The sequence below is a fragment of the Sinocyclocheilus grahami genome, unplaced genomic scaffold, assembly GCF_001515645.1.
Source record: "Sinocyclocheilus grahami isolate Dianchi unplaced genomic scaffold, SAMN03320097.WGS_v1.1 scaffold734.1, whole genome shotgun sequence".
Taxonomy (NCBI): Eukaryota; Metazoa; Chordata; class Actinopteri; order Cypriniformes; family Cyprinidae; genus Sinocyclocheilus; species Sinocyclocheilus grahami.
The window spans coordinates 73,292-100,982 of record NW_015505913.1 but is presented as its reverse complement, the minus strand read 5'-3'; the positions used below and the strand labels follow the sequence as shown (position 1 = coordinate 100,982).

At 38.7% G+C, this 27,691-nt stretch overlaps 1 protein-coding gene across 1 annotated transcript; it reads left to right on the top strand.

The window, feature by feature from the left end:
- Positions 1 to 10,898: 10,898 nt before the first annotated feature.
- LOC107560568 (GTPase IMAP family member 5-like) lies at positions 10,899 to 26,896 on the top strand. Its single transcript, XM_016244786.1, has 4 exons — positions 10,899 to 10,958; positions 11,099 to 11,148; positions 11,865 to 12,373; positions 26,261 to 26,896. Exons 2-4 carry the CDS (start codon positions 11,130 to 11,132, stop codon positions 26,894 to 26,896), a joined length of 1,164 nt encoding a protein of 387 aa, XP_016100272.1. The 5' UTR covers positions 10,899 to 10,958; positions 11,099 to 11,129.
- Positions 26,897 to 27,691: the final 795 nt, after the last annotated feature.

Below are 27,691 nucleotides of genomic sequence, written 5' to 3'. Positions count from 1 at the left end.
TTGTACTTAATTTTTGATGTAAGTACATAGTAGTTAAGGCCACTTAATATAAAGTGGGGCCAATCTGAATAAAGAGATTCATATTCATGCAGTATGCAACACAAATTACATAAATCCCAGGCCTGAAAGAAGTGTAACACATTTAAAATATATATACTGTATTTGAAGCAAACAAATATTTACTCTGAAATGTGTAAAAATCATTTAATCAAAGCCTTTATTTTAAACCTAAATAAAATAGTTTTACTCCAAAATTGTATAGCAGTTGCGTTCAAGTTAATTTCATACCTTCAGTGACAATCCTTAGAAACTAGATGAAGAGTCACTGGAAACTGCTCTTGGACTTACATCAGTCTAACAGTCTAACTTTCGGTAACAGTAAAAATGCAGCCCGGGCTGAAAACCGGTTTGTCTTGTTGCCCTGCTTCTACATTCTCTTATTCTCTTCTCTTCCCACAGATCAACATTCAGAAGCTCATGGAAAGCTCAGAGAATATATTCATATTGTGGTGCAGGTTTTGGTCTGCTCTCATCTAAACTACAACAGACTCCTGAATACCATCAAACCTCTGCAGAAATCAACAAGTGAATCTCACCATTGTTCGTTGATATGTTAATGTATGTTAATGTGAACATCTGGATAATGAGATATTTACTTATGTAAGTGTAACGGAGGCCAGCGGCTAGGTGCTGTGCACAGATGCGGATTAACGCACAGGCTTGCCTAGGCTGCAGCCTAGGGGCCCCACGTGTGCAGGGGTCTCGGATTGGCCGGATTATTTTTTTATTATTTAAAATTTTCTTCACCTCGAACAAAAAATACCCTCAATGGCCCATAAGAAACATCAAATGAGGATTTGTTGCAGAGCGTCTGACAAAATTAATGTCTTGTATTGTAGAATGCACGTTCAGCACCGCCGAGAGTTCTAATAAATTGAAAATGCATTTCAATTTATTTGAGTTATTTATTGAGAACCGGATCCAGCATCAGTAGCAGTGTATGCGCGTGAAATAATGTAGGTTAGGAGAGGTTGCGATCAAATGGACAGGTGGCTTCTTAAAAGAGGACAAGCTCCTCCGACAGAAGACGAACATGCTAAAAAAAAGCCTCAAGAGCCTCAAAAATGCCGGCAGTTTCGTGATGAATAAATAGGGATGGGATTTACATCTACTTCACAGTTCACCTTACTATTTGCGTGTGGACCATGTATGGCACTAAATCAATTTCTCCAGTATAGCATAATGATTAAGGGGGGGCCTCACACAAAGAGCAGCCTAGGGGCCCCTGACCACCTTAATCCGCCCCTGCTCATGCCAGTGACCAGGGTTTGAGTCCCGCTCAGAGCGGGTGCGAGTAGGACCAGGGGTGGGTTACATTGGTGCCGTGACCCGGATGGGAGAGAGGTTTAGGGGGGTGAAGGTAAAGGAGGCCAGCTGCAGGTAAACCTCACTCACTGATCTCAAGAGGTGCATTAGCGACTGATGCTAGAGGCTGTGGTGTTTAGCCTTCTTGTTAGTGTGCCTGCCTCTCATGACGGTGACCAAGGTTTGAGTCCCGCTTGGAGCAGGTGCAAGTTTTGAGTAAAGGTTTTGTCATTTAATTATTGTTGTAATATTGTGTCTGTATTTTCGTTTGCATTTTGATGCTGTTTCATAAATATCTGTTTTCGATTTAAAAGCTCAAGAAGGCAAAAAATGTATAGGAGGATCTGGGTGCATTAAATGTATGGACTATAAAGAAATTATACAATTAATCGTGATAAATAAATGCCAATCGAAAATAATCTGTAACCATAGTGAGTTAGTGACGTCCAATCAAGGCGCGAAACCATCCAAGTGGAGGCGGGGCATTTGATTTGCGCATAAACCACAAACTGTTGCGTGAAGCTTTGTGGAAGATGTGACACACAGACACACACTCATGTCTGCCATCCCATCTCTCCACAACAGAGTCATATTAGATGATGCATGCAAATGGAAATGCGCCTCTGGCAACAATTCCTCCCATCCCAGAACAGCATCTTCTATCTCTATTACAACTACATCTCTCATCTCGATGACTTCCAACTATATACTGATGCAGCACCTTCAGTAGACTTTGACGGCCATTACGGTGGGCACTGGTTTTCCTCCGAACAACCTCCGGAGTTCAGTTCCCTCAGTCCGCAGTCAAGCGCTTTCTTCACCAGATTTATGAAATATATACCATTATCATGGCAGCCATCCTTTGGGGGCACGAATGGTCCAGAAAATCACTACCCATCTACTCGGACAATGCAATGGTAGTTAAAATGATAAATAAGGGAAATCATGTGCTGCTGTTATCATGCAATTATGTGCAGGCTCACTTAATTTCCGCCCGACTGCAATTCCTCCTCCGATCAGCTCATTTACCGGATACCTCATTCTCATAGCCAACTCATCGTCTTGTTTCTCTTTTCAGAAATCCAGAGCCTTAGCCCAGAATCAACTTTCATTCTATACTCCAGCCCACTGCTGACCAAAAAAATCTTACAAACGCTTCTCAAAAGCCACACTTAATCGCATTGCCCCGAGCGTGACCACCAAACACCTTCCACTAACCACTAACCTACTTAGCCTCTGCATAATCTCATACGATCATGCCTTCCAAATCCCGAGACTGATCAAACTTCCGAATTCATGTTCTCGCTAGCATTCTTCGGCTTCCTATGATGCTCAGAACTCATTCTGACTCCTCTATATTCAATCCTTCTATCCACTCCTGTATTTTGGAGATTACTATCCACTCCTCAGATACTCTTATCTTCACCCTTTGAAGAAGCAAACTGACCAATTAGGAACATTGATTCCTATCTACAGTACATCTTCTGTCCATACTCCTTCTGAGTTTTTTCAAATCTATTTTCGAATATGTCTGCTTTTGACACGCAGTCCAAGCACTTCCTAAAGATCCGCTCTTCCTTACAGAAACCGGCCACAAGATTCAGCAACATCAGCAACCAGATGTGTAATCTCCGATGAGACTATCAAAACCCTTGGCCGCTGGTCATCTTGAGCATACCATGCCTACATCCGCAACAATATCAAGTTCTCTGTCAAGCCGAAGCTTACCTCAGCTCTTCCCAACTTAGGGGGTCCTAATCGTCTGGCCTAATTATACAAATGAGAGGATACCCCCACCCTGAGTCTCTCTGGGCCATCAATTCAAGATGCCCAGATCAATCTGACCATCATCCTATCCCCTTTACCTTTTCATCCTCTTCCAACTCATCCCTAACATTCTGAACAATAAACTGTTCATTTACATATTTGGTTGTGGTGTGGTCCTTGCTCGTAAAATCAATTTAAGTCTGTGATATACAATGCAACATAAAGTAAATAATAATTCTGCAGCCAGGAGTACAAGAACAACCTGAACCCCAGGTGTTGTTCAAGTACAAGCTTATAGCGCCCTCAAGTGGCATCTGCAATTTTTAGCTGCGTTTCAAAAAGCTGTTTTCAAAGGAGAACTCCAGTGCTGTTAAATGTCAACATCAAGAAACAAGTATGAAGTTCTCACAGACCATTGTGTATTTTGTGCTTTTGAGAAATTAAAATAATAATAATAATAATAATAATAGAGAAATAGAGAAAGTAAAGCTCTCAGGAAGGTGTGGTCACGTAATCATGGTTTGAAGGAAAGTATTTGACTGGCGTCAGCCGGAGCTGCAGCACTTTGACTCTGTGCAGTTCAGAGAGAAGACAGCAGAGAAACCTGAGAGACGACAATAACAATGACTTCAACACATACAGGTCTGTGAAAACCTATTCATACTGATCATTTCTGTAGAGAAGGAAGCTGTAGAAGAGGAACATGAAAGGAATGTTTAAAAGGAAAGTCTTCAGGAAAAAAAATCTATAAAAATTACAGTGTATTTTATTTTCTATTGATAAATAGATAGTATAGAATAGATACATTGAAACAAAATCACTTTAAGTGTATTTTACATTTATAAACATTTGACAAATTTAACTATAATTTATTGAAATGATCAAACAATGACTGTTTTATAATTGTCTAACTTTAACAAGAATCTCTGAATATTACTAAAATACTATATATATATATATATATATATATATATATATATACAGTATATACAACGTCCCAAAACTGTTGCATTGTTAGTAGCACTTTGAAATGAATCAGAGATGATCACTAAATTTTTACAATTTAATTTGATTTTTCACATGATGATATGAATGCATATTTTTGTGAACATGTAAAGAAAAATGTTTCGTTTTTTTATTTCTTTGTATTTCTTTGCAGAGTGTGATCTGAGGATTGTTCTTCTGGGTAAAACTGGATCAGGAAAAAGTGCGTCAGGAAACACCATCCTGGGCAGAAAGGCTTTTGAAGTTGTTGATTTCATGAAATCAGCCAATAAATTGTGTGAGAAACAGGAAGGAGTGGTGTGTGGAAAGACCGTCTCTATAATTGACACTCCAGGACTATTTAACACAGCTGTGAACAAACAGCAACTGAAGGCTGAAATAGAAAAGTGTGTAGAGATGTCCTCTCCTGGTCCTCATGTGTTTCTGCTGGTGTTTAAACTGGGTGTGAGAGTCACAAAAGAGGAGAGAGACGCGGTGAAATGGTTTCAGGAGAACTTTGGAGAAGAAGCTCTGTGTCGAACCATCATTCTGTTCACTCATGATGATCAGCTGAAGGAGAAGCCTTTGAAAGATTACATTAAAAAAAGTGACTATTTACTGGACATAGTTCGCAGCTGTGGTGGCAGATATCACTCATTCAACAATGAGGACAGAAACAATCAAGCTCAGGTCACTCGACTGCTGAAAAAGATCAACTTCATGAAAAAAACTGAGATGAATCATTACACTCTTGAAATGTTTAAATCAACTCAGACAGAAATTACAACGAGGGAGAGAATAAAGAAGGAATTGATTGCATGTGCAGCTGTAGTGTTGCTACTTGGTATAGTTTTTGTATTTCTGCTGCAGGAGAAACCTTCATCGCAGCTGCCAGAGATGTCGCAGCTGGAGCTGCAGGAGAAGATGATGTTGGAGCTGCAGGAGAATATATCAGCTGCACGAGAACATGTCACAGCTGCAGGAGAAGATGATGTTGGAGCTGCAGGAGAACATGTCACAGCTGCACGCGAACATGTCACAGCTGCAGGAGAACATGTCACAGCTGCAGGAGAAGATATCACAGCTGCACGCGAACATGTCACAGCTGCAGGAGAAGATGATGTTGGAGCTGCAGGAGAACATGTCACAGCTGCAGGAGAACATGTCACAGCTGCAGGAGAAGATATCACAGCTGCACGCGAACATGTCACAGCTGCAGGAGAAGATGATGTTGGAGCTGCAGGAGAACATGTCGTCACAGCTGCAGGCGAACATATCACAGCTGCAGGAAAATATGATGTTGGAGCTGAAGGATATCACAGCTGCAAAAGAACATGTCATCACAGTTGCTGGAGAAACCGTCGTCACAGCTTCTGGAGAAGATGATGTTGGAGCTGCAGCAGAAGATGATGTTAGAGCTGAAGAAGAAGATATCACAGCTGCAGTAGAAATTCTCTTCGTGCTACATCCCTTTCACATCCCTTTTCTCCTACTAAATTGATGATGCAGTCTTACTACGCCTAATACTCACACCTGTCAAATCTCAATATACTTCAACAAGTTGTCTTTTAATATTTGAAACAAAGTTGTGCAAATGACACCCAGATCAATCATTACTTTTTTGTCTGCAAGCAAGAAATAAAATAATTCACACATGCATTACCAATGTTGGGAAGGTTACTTTGGAAAAGTAATGGGTTGCACATTACAAGTTACCCTATTTAAAATGTAAAAAGTAATGTAACTATTTCAATTACCGTATTAAAGTAATGTAACTGATTACATTTGATTACTTTTCTAAATTTCCAGTGTTTTCAAATGTTAATAATTTTCAAACATGTAAACCAGGCAGGGTTAACATTACAGTACTTTACATTACAACACCGATTACTGTCAGACTTTCGAAATCCTTCATCACTTGAATTAAGATTCTAATATTTTTATTTAAAAGGGGACATTGGATACAACTTTTACATGGTGTTCACATATAAACGTGTCTTAGCAGTGTGTGGACACAATGACACTACAATGACAAAAATTCATTCACTTCTTTTTTTTTTATCCCCAAAAACCTATACATTCTCAACAATGTATATAATAAAATCAATCAATAATGTATTGAATAACATTCAAGCTGTATTGATTTTATGAACAGTATGACGTCATATTGTTCAGGCTCCGCCCACAACCGCTGACAGACTGTCCTGTATTAGCATATTTCTGCTAAAAATTATTTTATTGCCCTCAATGTGAACAGAGCTGTTTTTTTACAAGGTAAAATGGGTGCTGTTTTGCATGACCAACGTTTTAACGTTTAAGTATGTTGCAGTTATTTAAAGTAAATTAAGTATGTTGCAGACATTTCTTGAAGACTGTGAAGAATCATACCAACTTGTGGAAAATGGGCATCTGATTTCCCCATTAAAGCACAGCTACCACAGAATCAGACTTACTTTGAGATCATTCTGAGGTTAAATAGAGATTTAAAATCATAACAATAAATAGTTTAATAGCTATTATACTGTTTTTTAAATCAAATCTTTGCATAGCAATCACAGGAAACAATGGAATTTAACTGTAATGTGGAAGGCGTGACAATGGAGTTGTGGATCCAAGTGCAAGGCTTTATTAAAAGCATGGTCAGACAGGCAGGGTTAAACAGTTGCAAACAGGTATAATCCAGGGCAGAAAAACGAGAGTAATCCAATACACAAGCAAAAGGGCGGGGCAGGCAGCAAACGATCAGAAAACAAGGAACAGTCCAGGGTCAAAAACAAGGCAAGGCAAGAAGGAAAACGGAAACTAAGAAAAACACAGGAACTAGGGCTAGACACAGGTTAACATGGGCTAAACATTCAATATTCAGCCATGTGAAAGAGAGAAACCAGGCTTTAAATAGGATGAGACAGATGAGGTAACAAGACACAGGTGAATGTAATCAGTAATGATGAGTCCAGGCAAAGGAGTAGGGGGAATGAAGTCCGGGGTAAAGTGGCAAGAGTCTGTAATGAAGTGCCCTCTAGCGAAGCTCACAGGAACTTCAGATAGAGATCGTGACATTAAGAATGCCTTGGGAAAAAAAAGATAATCTTAAAAAAGAAAGCATATACATAAACGAGTTGTGTTCAACTAAGTCTCTGCCTTTCTCACATAGAACAACCTCCTGGACAGCAACCAGTCTGGTTTCAGAAGAGGACATTCAACCGAGATGGGCTTGCTCTCATTTGTTGAAGCCCTAAAACTGGCAAGAGCGGATTTCAAATCTTAAATACTTATCTTGCTGGATCTGTCCACTGTTTTTGACACAGTAAACCACCAGATTCTCCTGTCAACCCTATTAGCAAAGGGCATCTCAGGAACCACACTCCAGTGGTTTGAGTCTTGCCTCTCAGATAGGTCCTTCAAGGTATCTTGGAGAGGTGAGGTGTCCAAGTCGCAACATCTAACTACTGGGGTGCCTCAGGGCTCAGTTCTTGGACCACTTCTCTTCTCTGTCTACATGGCATCACTAGGTTCTATCATTCAGAAACATGGCTTTTCATATCACTGCTATGCTGATGACACTCAACTCTACCTCTCATTCCATCCTGATGATGCGACGACAGCTGCTCGCATCTCAGCTTGTCTAACAAACATTTCTTGTTGGATGACGGACCATCACCTTCAACTCAACCTTGCCAAGACAGAACTGCTTGTGGTTCCAGCAAACCCATTGTTTCATCACAATTTCACCATCCAGTTAGGCACATCAACCATAACTCCTTCAAAAACAGCCAGAAACCTTGGAGTTATGATTGATGATCAGCTGACTTTCTCAGACCACATTGCTAAAACTGTCCGGTCCTGCAGATTTGCTTTATTCAACATCAAGAAGATCAGGTGCTTTCTTTCAGAACATGCAACACAACTTCTTGTTCAAGCTCTTGTTCTGTCCAGGCTGGACTAGTGCAATGCTCTCTTGGCAGGTCTTCCAGCCAGTTCTATCAAACCTTTACAATTAATCCAGAACGCAGCAGCAAAATCAATTTTTAATGAGCCAAAAAGAATGCACGTCACACCTCGGTTTATCAGTTTGCACTGGCTACCAGTAGCTGCTCGCATTAAATTCAAGGCACTGATGTTTGCCTACAAAACCACCACTGGCTCTGCACCCCTTTACCTAAATTCATTACTTCAGTCTTATGTGCCCTCTAGAATCTGGCGTTCTGCAAGTGAACGTCGTTTTATTGTGCCATCGCAAAGAGGAACAAGACTTTTAAATGAACTGTTCCCTCCTGGTGGAATGACCTGACCAACTCAGTCCGAGCAGCTGAGTCCTTAACCATCTTCAAGAATTGGCTAAAAACACATCTCTTCCATCTTTATTCTTTATTTGACCCTCTAACTCTAGCACTCTCTATTATAATTCTATTCTTAAGAAAAAAAACTTGTCTCTTTTAGACTTGCACTCTATTCATTTGCTGCTTGTTTTCTTTAAAAAAAAAACTAACACTTGCTTTGTGATCTTTTTGTATTCTATCTGTTTTCTTTTCATTTATTATACAATTTAAAAAAGCAAAAAAAGACCTCTAACACTAGCTTGCTCTATTCTTTTTCTATTCTATTTGTTTTCTTTTTATTTATTATATTATTTAAAAAACCCTTGCTATGTGTACTGCATTAAGCTAACTGAGACTTGTTATAGCACATGCATATCATTGCTCTTTTGTTGATTTTGATTGCTTCTATTGTCCTCATTTGTAAGTCGCTTTGAATAAAAGCATCTGCTAAATTACCAAATGTAAATGTAAACAATGTGCAGTGACAACAATCTCTTTCTAAATGTGGAGAAGACGAAGGAGATGTTGTATTGTTGTTGACTTCAGGAGAGTGCACACTCAGCATGCTCCTCTGTCCGTCAATGGTGTGACTGTGGAGAGGGTGAGCAGCACCAAGTTCATGGGTGTGCACATCACAGAGGACCTCTCCTGGACTGACAACACCACAGCACTGGCCAAGAAAGCACAGCAGCGTCTCTACTTCCTCTGCAAACTGAGAAGAGCCAGAGCCCCGGCCCCCATCATGTGCACCTTCTACAGAGGCACCATCGAGAGCATTCTGACCAGCTGCATCACTGTGTGGTATGGCGCCTGCAACGCGTCCTGCCGCAAGTCACTTCAACGCATAGTGAGAGCAGCTGAGAAGATCGTTGGTGCCTCTCTCCCCTCTCTTCAGGACATCTACAACACCCGTCTCACCCGCAAAGCCCTCTGCATTGCAGGTGATCCCACCCACCCGACACACAGCTTCTTCAGTCTGCTGCCATCAGGGAGGAGACTGCGGAGGCTTCAGGCCAGGACCAGCAGACTGAAGGACAGCTTCATCCATCAGGCTGTCAGGAAGCTGAACTCCCTCCCGACCTTGCCCCTCCTCCCCTCTTTTGCCCCACGCACCACTGAACTCTGACCCTCTGACGGACTCTCCCACTCCCCCCTCCCAAATACACACACACACTGTCACTTTAATCAGTCTGAATAAGCTCTTTTGCACTACAAATCATTATATCTGCTCTGATGTCTACTTCACTGTTTGCACTCTATCTGCCATGTGCCTTGTGCTGCTTTATATATATATATATATTTACATTTTTACCTTATTTGTATATTTGTTTAGTTGTATTTTATATTTAATCTGTATATCTGTATTTATGTTCTACTGTTAGTGTTATCTGTATGCACCAAGGGTCTGAGAGTAACGCAATTTCAATTCTCTGTGTGTATGTGCTGTACATGTGGAAGAATTGACAATAAAGCAGACTTGACCTTGACTTGAACTTGAACTTGAAATGTAATAAACCCAAATAGGAAACAAAACAGTTATTGAATAAGCATGTGTCCTATTCTCTGAACTAAACTGAGACATTGATGTCTCATATTTAAGAGCAGTCACTGCAATTTATGAAATAAATCAAATAAATCTGTATGTGGGTGTGTGTGTGAAAATAATTCAGATGAAACCCCCTTTGTAATCGTTAACATTTTCATAAGTAACTGTAATTTAACTACACATTTTTTCTCAGTAATTGTAACTGATTGCGGTTACATTTATTCTGTAATTAAATTACGTAATTTCGTTACATGTAACTAGTTTTCCCAACACTGTTCATTACCAACATGCTGCAATGAATCCTTCATGCACAATTTCTTTTCCATGCCCTTTCGGTCTGATCTAGGTGCCACCGGACCACGATTTCACCCACCAACCAACCAACCACCTCCACCACCCCCAGACTGCGATTATACCATCGTAGCCTACTGCCATTTCTCCCCTGCCCCTCCGGAGGTCTGTGTACGCCACTGATTACAGAAGTGAAAGTAAAAAGAAAGTTGAAGCGCCCGAGGGCTTGAATTGTTTTAACAACAGTTTTTCTACTGTACACACTCTTTTATATGGAAAAAAAATATTTTCAGATTATTTTATTTTGTCACAGAACAATATGCACTTATATCAGAGACAAGGTGACTGATTATTTTTAAAAGAGTAAAACAATAATTTAGATTTGTATTTTTGAAACATTTTAAAATTGTATTATAAAATAATATTTTTATTTCACACATCTGACAAAAAATTGCGTCTGAGTACAAATAAATAATCTATTATTTAAACATATTGTTTTAAACTCAGATAAACTGCTGTGAGTGACACCATGTTAACCCGTCCAACCACAAACCTTCTTCAGTCAGCTGACAGCTGGATCGAGGCAGTGCAAAACCTGAAGATAGTTTCACTTTGCTTCATTAGCACCGTTCTCTGCTGTATTGCTTTAGTTAAATTCTTTCCAATACATTGGAGGAATATACAAGGTAATCAAAAATAATTACATATTATTAAGGACACTTAATTTTGACTATTTAATTGCCAAGCATTTGTTGTTAAATTAGAATTGGAAACTACATAAACTCAATCAGAACTTCCAGAAACAGTTCATTGATGTATTTTGCAGGTGGAGACTCAAACAACAGACACATCGAGACATGGCAGGAAAACATCCAGGTGAGCAAAAACCTTCCTGCATAACATTTATTATAATACTGTGCTTCTGTATCTGTAGAGAAAACAAAGTAAACAACAGGAAGTGTGAATGATATAATTTTAAAGAGTACAAAGTGTGCTTGAGGCGACTGATTTTGTGTCCAGACTGTTCAGACGTGTGTAGGAAATGCCAGCAGTATCTCAAATGATTCAGTGCCCTGTCTTAAAAACATAACTTTAATGAACCTAACTTAAAAAAAGTTTATACATTTATACTTACAATTTAAAAAACAATATTTTTCTAAAACGTGTGCCACAATTATTCTTTTGAATATTCTGTTATTACACAGACAATGAACATACAATATTTAATATTTGTTGTGATTTACACAATATATTTATTTCATGTTTGCCAAATATTTAAAAGGATAGTTCACCCCAAAATGAGAATTTGCTGTTCATTTACTCACCCTCAAGCCAGACCGATTTGGTGAATTGGTTCATCTAGTTCACTTTATTCTCAAAAGCGGGCTTCTTTACTGTTGTACTCAAGAAAAACCTACACCTTGGATGGCCTGAGGGTGAGTAAATGAACAGGTGTGAACTATCCCTTTAAAGACATGAATACATGTAAAAGTATATGTTGTGTGTCTAAATAATTTGGGGCATGTAAGTCAACTAGTTACACATGCAAAATAAACTTTACTGAATATAACTATATTCCTTTACTGTAACAGATCTGAAGATCATTCTTCTGGGAACAACTGGATCAGGAAAGAGCGCATCAGGAAACACCATCCTGAACAGAGACGCGTTTACAGTGGGAAACTCTCTGGTGTCAGAAACAACAAGATGTGAGAAACAAGAAGCAATTGTTGATGGACGAAGTATATCAGTTACTGACTGCCCCGGCCTGTTCGACTCTTCAGCCAGTCACAGAAACCTACAGACTTTAATAAATAAGTGTATGGGTGTTTCTGCTCCTGGTCCTCGTGTGTTCCTGCTGGTTCTGAGACTGGGTGTGAAATTCACAGAGGAGGAGAAAAATGCAGTGAAATGGATTCAGGAGAACTTTGGAGAAGATGCTGTGAAGTACACTATTGTTCTGTTCACTCACGCTGATACACTGAAGGGGAAACCTGTAGAGCTCTACATCAGCAAAAGCAAAGATCTACAGCAGCTAATTCAGACATGCTATGGGAGATATCACTCATTCAACAATGAACACAGAAATAATCGAGATCAGGTCACAGAACTGCTGCAGATGATAGAAAAAATGGTCAATTTCAATGGATGGAATCACTACACTAGGAAGTTTTTTTAAAGGAGCATTTTAAGGTTAGTGTGATGTTCCTGAAACAATCTTTCAACTCAGTGTGTTTCTGCTCCTGGTCCTCGTGTGTTCCTGCTGGTTCTGAGACTGGGTGTGAAATTCACAGAGGAGGAGAAAAATGCAGTGAAATGGATTCAGGAGAACTTTGGAGAAGATGCTGTGAAGTACACTATTGTTCTGTTCACTCACGCTGATACACTGAAGGGGAAACCTGTAGAGCTCTACATCAGCAAAAGCAAAGATCTACAGCAGCTAATTCAGACATGCTATGGGAGATATCACTCATTCAACAATGAACACAGAAATAATCGAGATCAGGTCACAGAACTGCTGCAGATGATAGAAAAAATGGTCAATTTCAATGGATGGAATCTCTACACTAGGAAGTTTTTTTAAAGGAGCATTTTAAGGTTAGTGTGATGTTCCTGAAACAATCTTTCAACTCAGTTTTTTTATTAACAGCTCATTCTTCACAGCAAAATCCTCAGTGTTAAATGAACACTACTCAATGTGTATATGGGTCCAGTCTACAGAGTGTAAAAAATAACACTGAAACAACTGCAGTTAATAAGATAATTAAGTGTTTATTTAAGTGATTCAACTGAGCATCAGCGATGAACAGCTGCTGTTAACAAGCAGCATCACTGAAGAAAAGACAAACACAAGAACTACAACTGATTTCAGCCACAGCCTTAGATGAAATCAACTGAAATATGAAGACATTGAATCTCTCAAGATCTCAGAGGAGGACTAAACAACTCCACGAACAGCAGCAGCAGTTTCACTCATTATTAACCAGACTGACTTTATTTCTCTTAGACGTCTAGAGAAGCTCTCATTGAGAATTAGAGGTTTATTTTAATGTTTCATTGAATGTTTCAGTTGAAGTCATGATTGTGTTGATTAGTGTTTCCTTTACTTGGCCCTTGACATGTGTTAATTTGCTTCTCAACTGCAATAGTGAGAGTGTGCATTGTTAAAGAAAGAGATTGATGTAACAACAGACCTGTCTGCTTTAATAACAGTCAAATGACTGCATTAAACATGTTTAAACAATTGCTTTTTCTGCAGTTTCTTCCCAGATTTAGATAATTCTGAAGTTGAAACATTAATGAATACAAAATGTAATTACTACAGCCCTTGTGATAGAAATATCACTGTAATGCATAAACACTGAGAAGATAAAGAGCTCTGTCACAATTACGTGTCTTGTCTTTGTTTTCTCCTGAATCCATTTCCCATGATCCCTCACCTAGGAACCAATTCCACACTCACACCTGTTTCCCATCATTCACACTATATAACACACGCTATCCTGTGTGTTTGGGCTACTTACTGCTCAGTTACTCCTCCTGAGGTTGTCCCAGTCCACGAGTCTGTTCCAGAGATTCCTCCTGTCCATTAGTCTGCCTCAGAGGCTTCCGCTGCAGATCCTCCAGAGGTGGCAGTACCTATTGATGAACCCTCTACCTGTCCAGCCACGGCCAAGGAGGCCGTTTGTGAACTCTCTGTCTGTCCTGTCATGGCCAAGGAGACAGTCTCAAACTCTCTGCCTGCTCTGCTTCAGTTAAGAAGCCCGGTTATGAACCTGTTGTCCCACCCACCCAACCTCCCTCTCCTTCCTCCTCTGCCTGTTATGTTCTTGGTTCTGTCTCCGCTGTTTTCTGTCTGTCCCTCAGGCCATCCTTTGAGGGTGGTTAGCGGTCAGGATTCGCCTCAGGACAGCCAGCCTCCAGCTGCACCAGAGTTGGAGGATCCCAGATCTCTGTCTCTGGCCTTGAAGACCTGGACTCCACTTCGGTCCGTCAACCCTTTTGCATCGCCTTGGCTCAAAGCTCCCTCAACTCCACTGTGGTCTGTCAGTCCACCAGCTCCACCAGGCTTCCTCGTCCCTCTGGCTCCGCCTTGGTCATTTGTCAACCTGCCCTCACCTCAAGACAACACTCCTCCAGCTTAGCCTCATCCCTCCGTCCCTCCGGCTTCATTGGGCTCCTTTCTACCTCCGGCTCTGCCTTGGTCCTTGGTTGCTCCGGCTTTACCATGGCCTTCCGGATCCCCACCTGCGCCTCGGTCGCCAGAGCTGTGGGCTCCACCATGGCCCTCCGATCCCTCAGTGTCACCCCGGCTCTTCGGCTCTCCATCTCCACCTTAGGCTCCTCTTCCACCGGCTCTGTCTCCTTCAGTCGGACCCCTGATGCCTCCAGTGTCACCCCCTTCATGGTTCCTCCCTCCGTCAACTCCACCATGGACTTATAGTTAGATACTTAATTCTGTTTGGAGCGTCTGGAAGCCACTCATGGGGGGGAGGGGGGTGCTCTGTCATGATTATGTGTCTTGTCTTTGTTTTCTCCGGACTCCATTTCCCATGATCCCTCACCTAGGAACCAATCACACACTCACACCTGTTTCCCATCAGTCACACTATAAAGGTTGCACTCATCCACACACACACACACACACACACACACACACACACACACACACATTGCTAATTATTGCTTAGCCTTCTACAACTCTGTGTCTTTGCATTTTTGGCCTTGCCTTGCCTTGCCTTACCTAGTGTTTTTGACCTTGGACTGTTTATCTGTTTTTGACTGTTTGCTGCCTTCCCTGACCTTTGCAGTTTCTTTAGATCATTCTGAAGTTGAAACATTAATGAATACAAAATGTAATTACTTCAGCCCGTATGATAGAAATATCACTGTAATGCATAAACACTGAGAAGATAAAGAGCTCTGTCACAATTTCTCCTGAATCCATTTCCCATGATCCCTCACCTAGGAACCAATTACACACTCACACCTGTTTCCCATCATTCACACTATATAACACTGTGTGTTTGGGCTACTTACTGCTCAGTTACTCCTCCTGAGGTTGTCCCAGTCCACGAGTCTGTTCCAGAGACCTTTGCCTGTTTTTGGATTTCCCTTTTGTATTACCTTGTGTGCTAGTGTTTGCTGGTATTTTGACCCTGCCTGTTCTGACCACTCTTTGGATTAAAGCTTGCATTTGGACCCTCAACTCTGTTGTCACGCTCCCCATGTTACAAGATCTGTCTGAGATCTTACAAAAACACTGCATATTTTTGTGTTGATTGAGACACACTTAGACATCAACACTTATACAAACTTCAACAGTAGTGACAATAAAAAACATTTGATTATAAATAGTAAAATAATTCAGCTGCATAACTTATTGGGCTGCAATGCATGCTGGCAGCCACAAATGAGTTGTGCATGCTGACATCCATCATGCACTGCAGCATGACTAAAGATGTGATCAGTGAATCAGGCCACAGACAGAAACAAGTTAATTATGTTTTACATTTGAATGAGTGTCATAAAACAATTTAGTCACTGATGTTTCATAGTTCAAGGGCAGGGGTGTCCAAACCTGTTTCTGGAGGGCCACTGTGCTCCAGAGTTCAGCTCCAACCCTAATTAAACACACCTGAACAAGCCAATCAAGGACTTTAGACTCAATAGAAACTTCCAGGCAGGTGTGTTGTAACTAAACCCTGGAGGACACCGGCCCTCCAGGAACAGGTTTGGAAGGAGTTACTGAAGTATAAAAGCTGTTGTTGTGGTTGGAAGATCACTGTACTGCATCAATGGTGTAAAAGTAAACAGAAACAGTCTTTAAAAAAATACACCATCTCTTGTGCAAGAAATTTAAATTGGCCATTGATACACATTTAGACAGCAACACTCAAAGCTAAGTGATCAGGTGATTTTTTTAAACTATTGATGGTGACAATTATTTGATTCACTGATCTTGTTCAACATCTAATCTTTGATTATATGAGTGATGTGGTATTAATTTTAGGCCTGTGACTCTGCACTGAGATTCAGCAGTGTTGTGACAATTATGAAGTTATTAGCTATTATGAACGATTTTAACGTGTGCATAAAACATTCTGCGCTACTGCATCATTTACTGCATCATTTAGACTGACACAGACATCAACAATCAGCATGAATTTCAAAATGGTGCTAATCAACAAAAAGTTTCATGCTGCAATGCATGCTGGGTTTTTAATAGCATGTTTTGTGATGTTCAGAGTTGAGCTGTTCTTTTTTTGTTGGTTGTCACCATTATTGAGATTCATATGCCGATTGTTCATGCTTGTGCGTGTCTGAATTGTGTAGTTGCAGTGCAGAAGTAGATGGATTTTTCAAAATTATTTCCAAAATTGTAGATGTTTTTGATGAAGCTTGTGTAGATGTATCTCACTAATTTTATTGATTATTTGGTGTTTCCAATTACTCCCTTGAACCATGTATACATGCATTTGATTTGTATTGAAAATATTTAAGCACTAATTATTTAATTGATTGATTATTTATTTATTGTGCACAGACACTTTTTGTTATGGTACTTTTGCACTATGTTGTCACTTTATATGAAAATTATTGTTATTAAATTATATATTTTCTCACTGGATATTGGATTTTGAACTTGCTTGGTGTGCAGATTGTTCTTCTGTTTTCTATTATTTAAACTGAACCAAAGTACTCTTTTGTACAAAGTACAAAATTGTGCAGGACGTATAAAGCCCATGCCCCACCCATTTGGATCAAATCATTTGAAGTATGACTCATCTTCATCCTTTCTACACTACAACGTGCAAAGGTTCATGTTCTTCATAATATGAACAGACCAAAGGACAAACAAAGCTCTGCTTATCTTGACAAGCAACCGAGACATGAGATAAAAACAAACCAATATACCGATAAGGAAATAAAGACCTATTGTGAGCTTCTCTGGGGATTTTACAGAACTCAGTTTATGTGACATAACCAGATTAGTTGACAGATAAGCTGAACTTTCGGTTTTGTGGAGTAAAGAAAGTAGCCATGCTGTAGCAAGCAGCTCCAGTTTGATTTCTTCAGAGGTATTCAGTGCATACATGCGATATTGATGAGCCTCCAGTGGACTCTACAGATTTTACACAATATTACATTATATAGTTATATATTTTTAAATTATAAAACATTATAGCATAATGCAATGACTACTTAAATGTACTATATGTATGTATTCTCATCTCATGTCATATATGCATTCCAAAGTGTTTTTTATTTTATTGTATTTATTAATTTATTTTTAATTTTGTTGCAGTGGGATGTATTGTATTACAATGAATGTGACAGCTAAATCTAAACAACATATACAGCCATTTTATCTTATACATATTAGTTAAATACATTATTATTCAGTAATTTATATATTCATCATCAAACAAGCCATATAATTATTGTTCACTGTAATTAAAACTGATTAAAGATGAAAAGGTAAGGACTGCTGGACTATGTGGAGTGGAGGCAAAAGTTAGGCCTCAACTGTGAATTTAGTGTCTGTTGCGTACATGGTGCATAATAAAGTCTCCAACTAACTCAAGGATACAAACTCAGAAGACAATGGGTTTTACAGTAAAAGATGATGATAATTGACATTTAAATATTAGTTTTTTTTCCTATGCAAAAGTAACCGTGCTCGAAAATTGATGACAATTTGGTGTGATGTTCAAAGTTAATATAACCGGTTGTCAAAGTCTGATTGGTGTCTAACATTTTTCAAATAGAATTAACAGTTGTTTAATCAACAATATTGAGGAATATAAGATATGGCTTTCATTTAATTTCATCAAGGCTAATGTCTTGGTATAGAGATATGACTAATTTCGGCCGTCTATTCATTACTGTGGTTGACAATTATCACAGTGTGATATAGATTTTAATAATATCACTGACATCTAAGTAGTTTAAAAAGAACACTCATGGAACACTTCAAATAGGAAACTTAATAATTTTATCACATTTTACCAAGAATCTTCCGCAGCTTACACTCTTAAAAATAAAAGTGCTTCAAAAGGTTCTTCAAGCGATGCCATAGAAGAACCATTTTTGGTTCCACAAAGAACCATTCAGTCAAAGGTTCTTTAAAGAACCATCTCTTTCTTACCTTTTTATAATCTGAAGAACTTTCTTTCACCACAAAGAAGCTTTTGTGAAACAGAAAGGTTCTTCAGATGTTAAAGGTTCTTTATGGAACCATTTAGACAAAAAGGGTCTTCTATGGCATCGTGAAGCACCTTTATTTTTAAGAGTGTAAGTATGAATCCTTTTAACATCGATCAAGATTGAAGTCTTAGAAGTGTAGAAGTTCTCAAATCTCTTGAAAATATCCGCTTTAAATAATGTGCCTTTCAGTGTGTTGCCAGTAAAAACAACATTGATAAAGCCAGACTGCAAGCAATTCCATGTTGTGGTACTGATTACTCAAACTGTGTATTTGTGAAAAAAGTATGTTCACATGCAGATTCTTAAACCGACCTTTATTATCTTCTAATGCTCAGTTACAGACATTAATTTCTACCTCAAACTTTGATATACTTTCCCACAATTATCAGTTCAAATTAAAGTTTTGACATGACATTACATGAGCAGTTTTATGGATGAATTTATTACTCATTTTATTTATTTACTAATTGAATTAAAACATTTCAAGCGATACTGCTGATAATGATGACACAAATTACAATTATTTTAAATACAATTTATTCAATGGATTTGATCAGTTTTGTACCACATCTTGATTGTGTTTTCTAACAATTTCACCGCTGTAGCTCACTTCTGAACTAATGGCTTCACAGCACCTCCTACTACTCCTAATCTATGCAGAGCAGGAGCATATTGACATTCTAGTCTCTTTTTGTCAATAAACATCAGAAACACAAATCATAAATACTTAGAATACACATTCTCCTACAGCTTCTCCATGACTGCTTCTGCTCCTGACCGTATTATTTTATAAACTGCTACAGCTACTACTACTACTGCTATAATTATTAATAGTCCAGCTGCTGCTTTAATTGCGTCTACTTTACTTACTTCTGCTGCAAGATGCATGCCGGTTAGAAATGTGTCCGAGGGCAGGAGATGGTCCTCACTGCAGAACACAAGATCCAGGGGGCGTGGTTGCATCCAGATCCAACTCCTCCCACCTTACATACAGAGACAGAGCGACACGCGTCATAATCTGAAGACCACGCCCACACCAGGGGGGAAACAATCCAACGCTCTCCATTGACTTTCTATTGTGGGAAGCTGCCTTCTTTTCATTTCTGACTTATAACAAAAACAGAGCAATGCCTAAAAGCTCCTATGTGACAAGGTGGACAGCAAACAAGCTAAAAAACACAGAACTACGTTTTTATAAGCTGTCGACCCAAAAAACAAGCGTTTAGGACACAAAAGTAGAGCGCATCATGTCATATTACACTGAGAACTGCGCCCACTGGAGGCGATCCTCCCTATACACAAAATACGCAAGATGCATAGGGTCCCCGAAACACCAGGGGGCCCCCTTGCTCTTAAAGATTATTTACTTTTAGTTTCGTTTTTTAATTTGGCCAGCGGTTATGAAATCATGAATGATCATTTCTTTCAATGCGGTGCGCTGTTGCCCTTTCTACGTAAAAATCAATTTTCCTCAGATTGTTGAGTGACTGACTCTGGATTGAAATCCACTTCAAACGCATCTCTGCCCAGGATGGTGTTTCCGGTTGCGCTCTTTCCAACTCCAGTCATTCCCAACAAAACAATCCTCAGATCTCCTGAAGTTAGAGAGAGAGAGATTTTCACATTAATAACACACTTGTCTTTTTGTGATCAGTTGTGTGATTTTCACCTGACAAGAAGATAAAACTGGTGAACAGTCCCATCGACTTCAACTGAAGCTCAGACCGGAGTCATATCTACAGTCTCGTTTGACCAGTAATGACTAATGCCAAGATTAAGAGATTTTATTCAGTGTTTTTTACTAACTCTGTGCTTTTTATTTTATTTATGTCTTTCAGTGATGTTTGATCGTTCATATTCTCAGCGGATTCACTTCTAAGATTTGCTAGAGCTGTATAACAGTTCAGCTTGTGCTGATTGTTAAAGTGCTTTTAAAAACGTGACTTCTCTTTCATAACTAACTTATCAGTTTCTCAAATGGTTGAGTGTCATGTGGCCCCTGTAGTTTTCCAATTCATTTAACTTTTTTTTGGTCCAATTTTGTCATTTTTAGCAATGCAATAGCTTTGTGCAGTCTATATTATACTATTAATGTTCGATTATCAGATTAATACTCGCCTGTAATTATCGGTTCCATTTTTCTATAAATCCTCTTTTTCTGTGTTCAAGGGGGGTCGACAGCTTATAAAAACGTAGTTCTGGGTTTGTTTAGCTTGTTTACTGTCCACCTTGTCACACAGCAGCTTTTAGACATTGCTCTGTTTTTGTTATAAATCAGAAATGACAAGGAGGCAGCTTCCAGCAATAGAAAGTCAATGGAGAGCGTTGGATTGTTTCCCCCCCCAGTGTGGGCGTGGCCTAAATGTGCTCTGTCTCCACCCCTTAACTTACCAATCTCCACCCCCTAGATGTGGATCCAACCACGCCCCCTGGATCTTGTGTTCTGCAGTGAGGGGCTACTGGAGGGCAGTCCGCCTTGCTCTGATGTCACTCGTGACAAATCTCTCGTGACAGCGAGTCGTCCGTGCAGTTGCTCTCCCCCAACTGCGCTGACCAAAAGCACGATGGGAACGACTTGCTGACGACACAGATTAATGATCATTGGTTCAAACAACCGTGATGTTGCGTTCTCTTCTAAAATGTTTTATTTTTTATCTGATATCATGTGATTATGTGTTTAAATTATGCATGACAGTGCAATCTCTGTGTGAGATATGTGATCGTTCTCATATTTCTAAAAAAAATCTAAAATAAATGTTTGTATTAAAGTAAAACTGGATGATAAATACGTCTTTCGAATGGAATAAATAGCAAGCACTTTGAGTGTCTCAGCCGAGGCTAGCCGCATCTCAGACGAACCTTGTTACTTTAACACTCTTACCCCCGGTTTCACAGACAAGGCTTAAGCCTAGCTAACATAAATCAGGTAATGCTTTAAACTCAATTATGTTTAAAACATTTAGTTTACTGCTAATTAAAAGTGAATTGTGGTTTTAATCAAATTGCTTACAAACATGTGCAGTCATTTCTGTGTGTGTGTTTGGATCTCATTTTCAGAGTATAGCAACACATTTGTTATATTGTTGTATTTGCTCTAATGCTTGTTCTCCGTAGTGCAGATATATTGCAGCCTAATAGCTGTAAAACATCCCCACCTAGAGTTCATGTTGAATATCTCCACCAACAGACTTATTTTATCTGATTACAAGAAAAACACTTTTTATCAAAGCCAGTAAAAAAACATTACAGTGCTATAAATGTCAAATTTGACAGGGCAGCAGACTTTCAGGTCATTAGCTAACCGAGACAGAGAAAAGTCTATTATCTGGATACCAGAATGACTGTTTTACATCAAATGCAGCATACATTTAAAGATACTGTTTCTAAAACATCTAAGAAGTCGGTTGGAAATTAAAACTCTTCCAATAATCCTTTGGCAAACAAGTAAAAAGTATACCCAGATAGCAAGCAACCATTGAAAGTTGATGCATTAAGTCAATGCTGATGCATCAATATTAATTACATTGTATTAATGCTACAAAGTGACGTTCCATATCACTTTTGCACCCGCAATTAATGTTGAAACAATGTTGAATTTTCCACAAAAAAAAAAGCCAATGCCATTAAATCGACGTTACACTGTGATGTTGATTCTAAATCCTTGTGTTTGGCAGGTCAGGTACTTTGTGTCAAAGTGATTGGCTGCACTGGAGGGAGTGTAATGTTCAAGTGCATGAACTCAAACCAGAGAAAGCTTAATGATCAGCATAAAGGAAAGTATTTCTGCAGAATCAGAAACTGTAGGACAGGCATCAGTACTGAGTCTCAGCGCGGTTGGGTTAATAATGGGAGATTCTCTCTGTACGGCGATGAAAACAGCAGATTCTTCACAGTGTTTATCAGGAATATGTTGAAACAATGTTGAATTTTCCACAAAAAAAAAAGCCAATGCCATTAAATCGACGTTACACTGTGATGTTGATTCTAAATCACTTTTGTTGAAACATTGAAAATACAACTGAAACGATGTTGCCATCTGATGTGCAAAGTCAATGTATAAAACATTAATATTTCGACTACACTTCAATGGGACATCAACAAATTCCTGACCATTTCAAAGTTTGTGGAAAACCTTTTAAAAGGAAAATTAATAAATGAAACCCTGAATGCGGACACTAGATGATTCGACCAGACCACGAGAACACACTCTTGTTGATTGAAAAGGCCAAGTATAAGAAGACCTTTATCCCAACTTCCATTAGTATTTCAAATAGGATCTTAAGATGAAGTGATGCATGTAATGTTACATTTTGTTGTGATTATTAATTGTATCGTTTGTTGGTTGAGCCTTAAAGACAATTTTCTACATGATCAGCATAAAGGAAAGTATTTCTGCAGAATCAGAAACTGTAGGACAGGCATCAGTACTGAGTCTCAGCGCGGTTGGGTTAATAATGGGAGTTTCTCTCTGTATGGCGATGAAAACAGCAGATTCTTCACAGTGTTTATGAGGAACCTCAGCAGAGAGGATGATGGGGAATATAGATGTGGAAACAATCAGGAATGGAGTCATGTTGTTACATTAGAGGTGAACAGAAGTGCGTATGATACTTTATTACCTACTACATTAAGTATTATACTTTTATTATAGTACTGTTTAAAGGTGCACTACGGAAAAAACTTCAAACTGCCTCACTGCATTATAATATTTGACAACAGTATAATAATGATTTATAATTTGAACTGAGAATGTTTATTTTTTATTTTTATGTCAGTCATATTTATGAGGTAACATGTCGTCTGTAAACAGAAATAAGACCCGTCTACTATGTATGACTCACTTGTTAAGATGACATTTCCCCCCCCCCGGATACATGCCTTGATAGGATAACATTTCTCTCATGTTTTGATCACAGGCGACCATACAGTACACAGACCCAAAAAACAAGCACAACCTACATTAAAAAAAGGAGGAAGACCACGCCCACACCAGGGGGGAAACAATCCAACGCTCTCCATTGACTTTCTATTGTGGGAAGCTGCCTTCTTTTCATTTCTGACTTATAACAAAAACAGAGCAATGCCTAAAAGCTCCTATGTGACAAGGTGGACAGCTCTGGTGAGTTTAGCTTCATTTTAATGATAACATTTTAATGCTAAAAAAAAAGTTCAGCTACATGTGAACGGTGGTAAAAGACACTTTCATTTAAGGGATAGTAACAGAAAAAATAAAATAAAATTAAAATTTCCGACCTAAAAAGTAGCAATTAATTACTTGGTAACTTGCCAGTACTGAGCAGAGCTATCTTCTTAAAAAAAAAATATATATACTGAATATTTTAAAGATTTTTCATTTTTTGGTGTACTGTCCCTTTAAAGCAGCATGCTGTGGTGAAGTCTGCAGAGTCGGTCTGATTAGTGTGATGGACATTTTCACACCAGCTTTAAACCACAGAGCACTTTTTGTGTTAAAGTAAAACAGAAAATAATGCTGGCTGCTGCTTTCGTGTTTTACTTTAGTAAAGTGCAGAAGGCAAGTGTTTTTTATATACAGATGTGTTTTAAAGTAGTCAGTTCAGCCAGAAATGACCTTCACTTTCCAGTCATTCCAGACCAGTTTGACTCGATGTTTTTTGAATGTTAACACACACAGCTGTTCTCCATACACTGAAAACACACAATTGATCTACATTTCAATCTTTTTAGCTTTTCTACTCATTGCTCATTTTAAAGCTCTTCAGTTCTTGCACATATTCAGGTTTGACGCTGGTGAAGGCAAAAATCACGTTTAAGTTTTCTTTTTGTGGTGTTTTTGTCATTTTTGGATCTTGATAGTCTCATAGTTATTCTCTGTTTTAAGTTTGCAGAAAACATCTTGTTTCACAGAAGAGCTGAGTAATTGAAGACAGTTTCTTTAATTTGTTGACACCATCTCTGCCTCATGATTGAAATATGAATATTTGTAGATGAATGTCATGCACTCACCTTGTTTCTCTGTGACAATACCTTTGTGTGATTTTAGGTTTCTTCTGTCAGAAGCATGAAGTCTCTCAGTGATGCAATACAGCAACCTTCAGTCAGGACGAGATTCACTCTGATTACAGCATTAACCACATAATGCCAAACTAATATTACTGTATAATATTGTTGTTTTTGTTTTCATCTTCTCAGTAGTGCCATTTCTTGCTCTTCTGTAAATATCCGGTTTCAGAAATCAACAGTTAGATTTTTGATTTGATAAAAAACTTGTAATTTCACTGAAAAATAAGTGAAAAACTGCAAAACATAATTCAGTTTGATCGAGTTACTGAGCATCTGGTGACACCTACAGGTCACTGCTGGGACAAAAGCTGAAATATTCCTCTAAGTGACTGTCTGTTTTGGTTGTACAGCTTTCTAGAAAGAAAAACGTCGGCTTCTTGTGCTGAAATATGTGAGCAAGCTTCAATGTTTAAGTGTTTTAGTTTATTAACTAAATTTGTTTCTTTGATTTTGTAAGCATCAGTCTGCCAGAACAGAAACAATCAGTCAATAAAGCAGCAGTGAGCAAGAAACTATTTACAGTGGTGGACATTTTCTCTTAATAAATGTACTTGATGTCATACATGTCAGTTTACTTTATTTATTTCACCAGAAAGTCCTACTGAAATTATTATTATTTTTTTTTCTTCTACAAGAGAGACCCGGCCAATGTAGCAGCCATTCAGATTAACAACAGGAATAACATAGCCTACATAATATACAAAATATATAACACACATTCACTAAGCTGTCTAAATGAGGACATTCCATAGACTTCTGTTTTTATATACGGCTATAAATATTATAACATAGTTATATAACCATATAAAATGTTTAAATGACCATATTAAAACCTTTATTTACTATACTTTTATACAAATTTTACAAATGAGGATGTCCCTAAAAGAGATTGTTATTTTCTTTTAGGTTTAACTCATCTTCTGGGTGCAAATTTGTCCCCAAAATATGGTTTAGTACACAAACATACACACAAATCATTCCAAACAATAAAGCATAGACTCATACGCGCATTAGATTATACGAAATATTAGAAAGGCAGATTAGTAAACACGCTATAACAATACTGAGAAGATAAAGAAGAGGATTTCTTGTGTGTAAGTGCATCGGTTTAGGGTTGTTGGGTGGTTGAGTGTTTGCGTAAGATGTGCATCTTCAGCCAAGCTGGGGTTTGGCTCATTCGACCAAAGACGAACAGAGAGGCTGAAGGGTCTGGAAAATTAATTTGTGCCTTTTTGTGAAGAAACAACAAGGTGCCGCTTGTTCAGTGATCGTAACTGGTGGGAGGGAGCACACAGTAGCAGTAGTGAATTGAGGTAAGATGGTCAGTTTGGTTGTGTTAAAGGAGAAGAGAAGAGGACCAAAAACTGAACCTTGAGGCACCCCATTGATTAGCTTAAGTGATTCAGACTGTGATGTGATCTGTGTCTCTCCACATAAATTAACTCCACCATCCGCTGCAGAAATTATTCTAATGATCAGGTTAAAAAAACACCTGCATGATTGCTGATATAATTATGCTATTATATGAATTTAAGTCTGTGATATACAATGAAACAAAGTAAATGTATTGTGAATAGTTTCTCGCTTCCTTTGTGTTTCTTTTCCATGTTATCTAACTAGTCACATGATCATAGTTTGAGCACTGGGTAAAACTGGATCAGGAAAAAGTGCGTCAGGAAACACCATCCTGGGCAGAAAGGCTTTTGAAGTTGTTGACAGGAACCGTCAAGATCAGATCACTGAACTGCTGAAAAAGATCAATGCAATGATGGAGGAAAATGAAATGATGCATTACACTCTTGAGATGTTTAAATCAACTCCGATAAAGAGAGAGGGAAGAATGGGAAAGATTGCATGTGCAGTTGCAGTACCAGGAATTGGACTAGGAACAGCAAAAATAGCACGTGTTGTTGCAACAGCAATTGCAGGCAGAGCAGCAGGAGCAGTTGTAGAAAAAGCAATAGTAGTTCCAGAAAGTGCAGTAGCAGCAGGAGAAGCTGTAGGAGAAGCTGTTGAAGCAGCTGTAGAAAAAGCAGTAGCTGCTATAGTACAAGCAGTAGAAATCGTGGGAGAAGCAGTTGCCAAACAAGTAGTATCAGCTCTAGAAAAAGCATTAGAAATTGTAGGAGAAGCAATTACAAAAAAAGGAGGAGAAGTTATAGAAGAAGCAGTTGTAGAAAGTGCAGCTGGAACAGGAGTAGCAGCACAAGGAGCAGTTACAGGTCTGGTGGCAGCAGCAGCATCAGCAGCAGCAAGATCAGCAGCAGCTGCAGGGAAAGTGGCCTCATCTGGAAGAGTAGCTGTAGTCGCTGCTGTAGCGGCAGCGTTTGGAGGAGCAGCTGTTACACTAATATCAGCACTGAGACTGTAAAAGAGTCGTTTATCAGCTACTTACAACTCTAGGGTTTAGATTTGTATTGATCTTATAATATGATTTTCACTGAACATGAATTTATACGTTTATGGCTTACAACTGAATCAAAATTCAAGCGCATAAATAATTTTCCAATTGATTCAGATGTACTGCACAAGAAATGAGTTAATATATGTTTATTAAAATGTTGGGCAGTGAGGTTTGACTCTTCAATACTGATACACATTTTATTTAGTAATGCTTTGTATACTGCTTTTCGATTCATTTCTTTTAGTGGACTTTATAGCGATAGTTCACCCCAAAATGAAAATAACCCCATTAATTACTCACCCTCAAGGCATCCTAGGTGTGTATGACTTTCTTCTTTCAGAAGAATCCAATCGGAGTTATATTAAAAAATGCCCTGGCTCTTCCAAGATTTATAATGGCAGTGAATTGGTGTTTGTGTTCAACAGTTCAAAAGAAGTCCAGTAAAGCGCTTCACAGAGATTTTAGAGTGCACTTTTATTATATAAAATAAAAACCTTCACGATAGGTTGACTGACCCAGCACTGTCAAAAATGGGTTAATGTATAAAATCCAACAAGATGGGTTAAAATAACCCGGCATGTGTTCTGTCCAATATTTACCCAGCGCTGGGATGCCAAATAAACCAGAAATGGTTGTTTTTAACCCAGATTTGTTTTTTAGAGTGTACTTTTTTTTTTTTATTACATCTAGTGTATTCATTTCTGCAATGCTTCATTTAAACAAAATTGGCTAATTTACTTATTTTACAGGTATTATTGACAT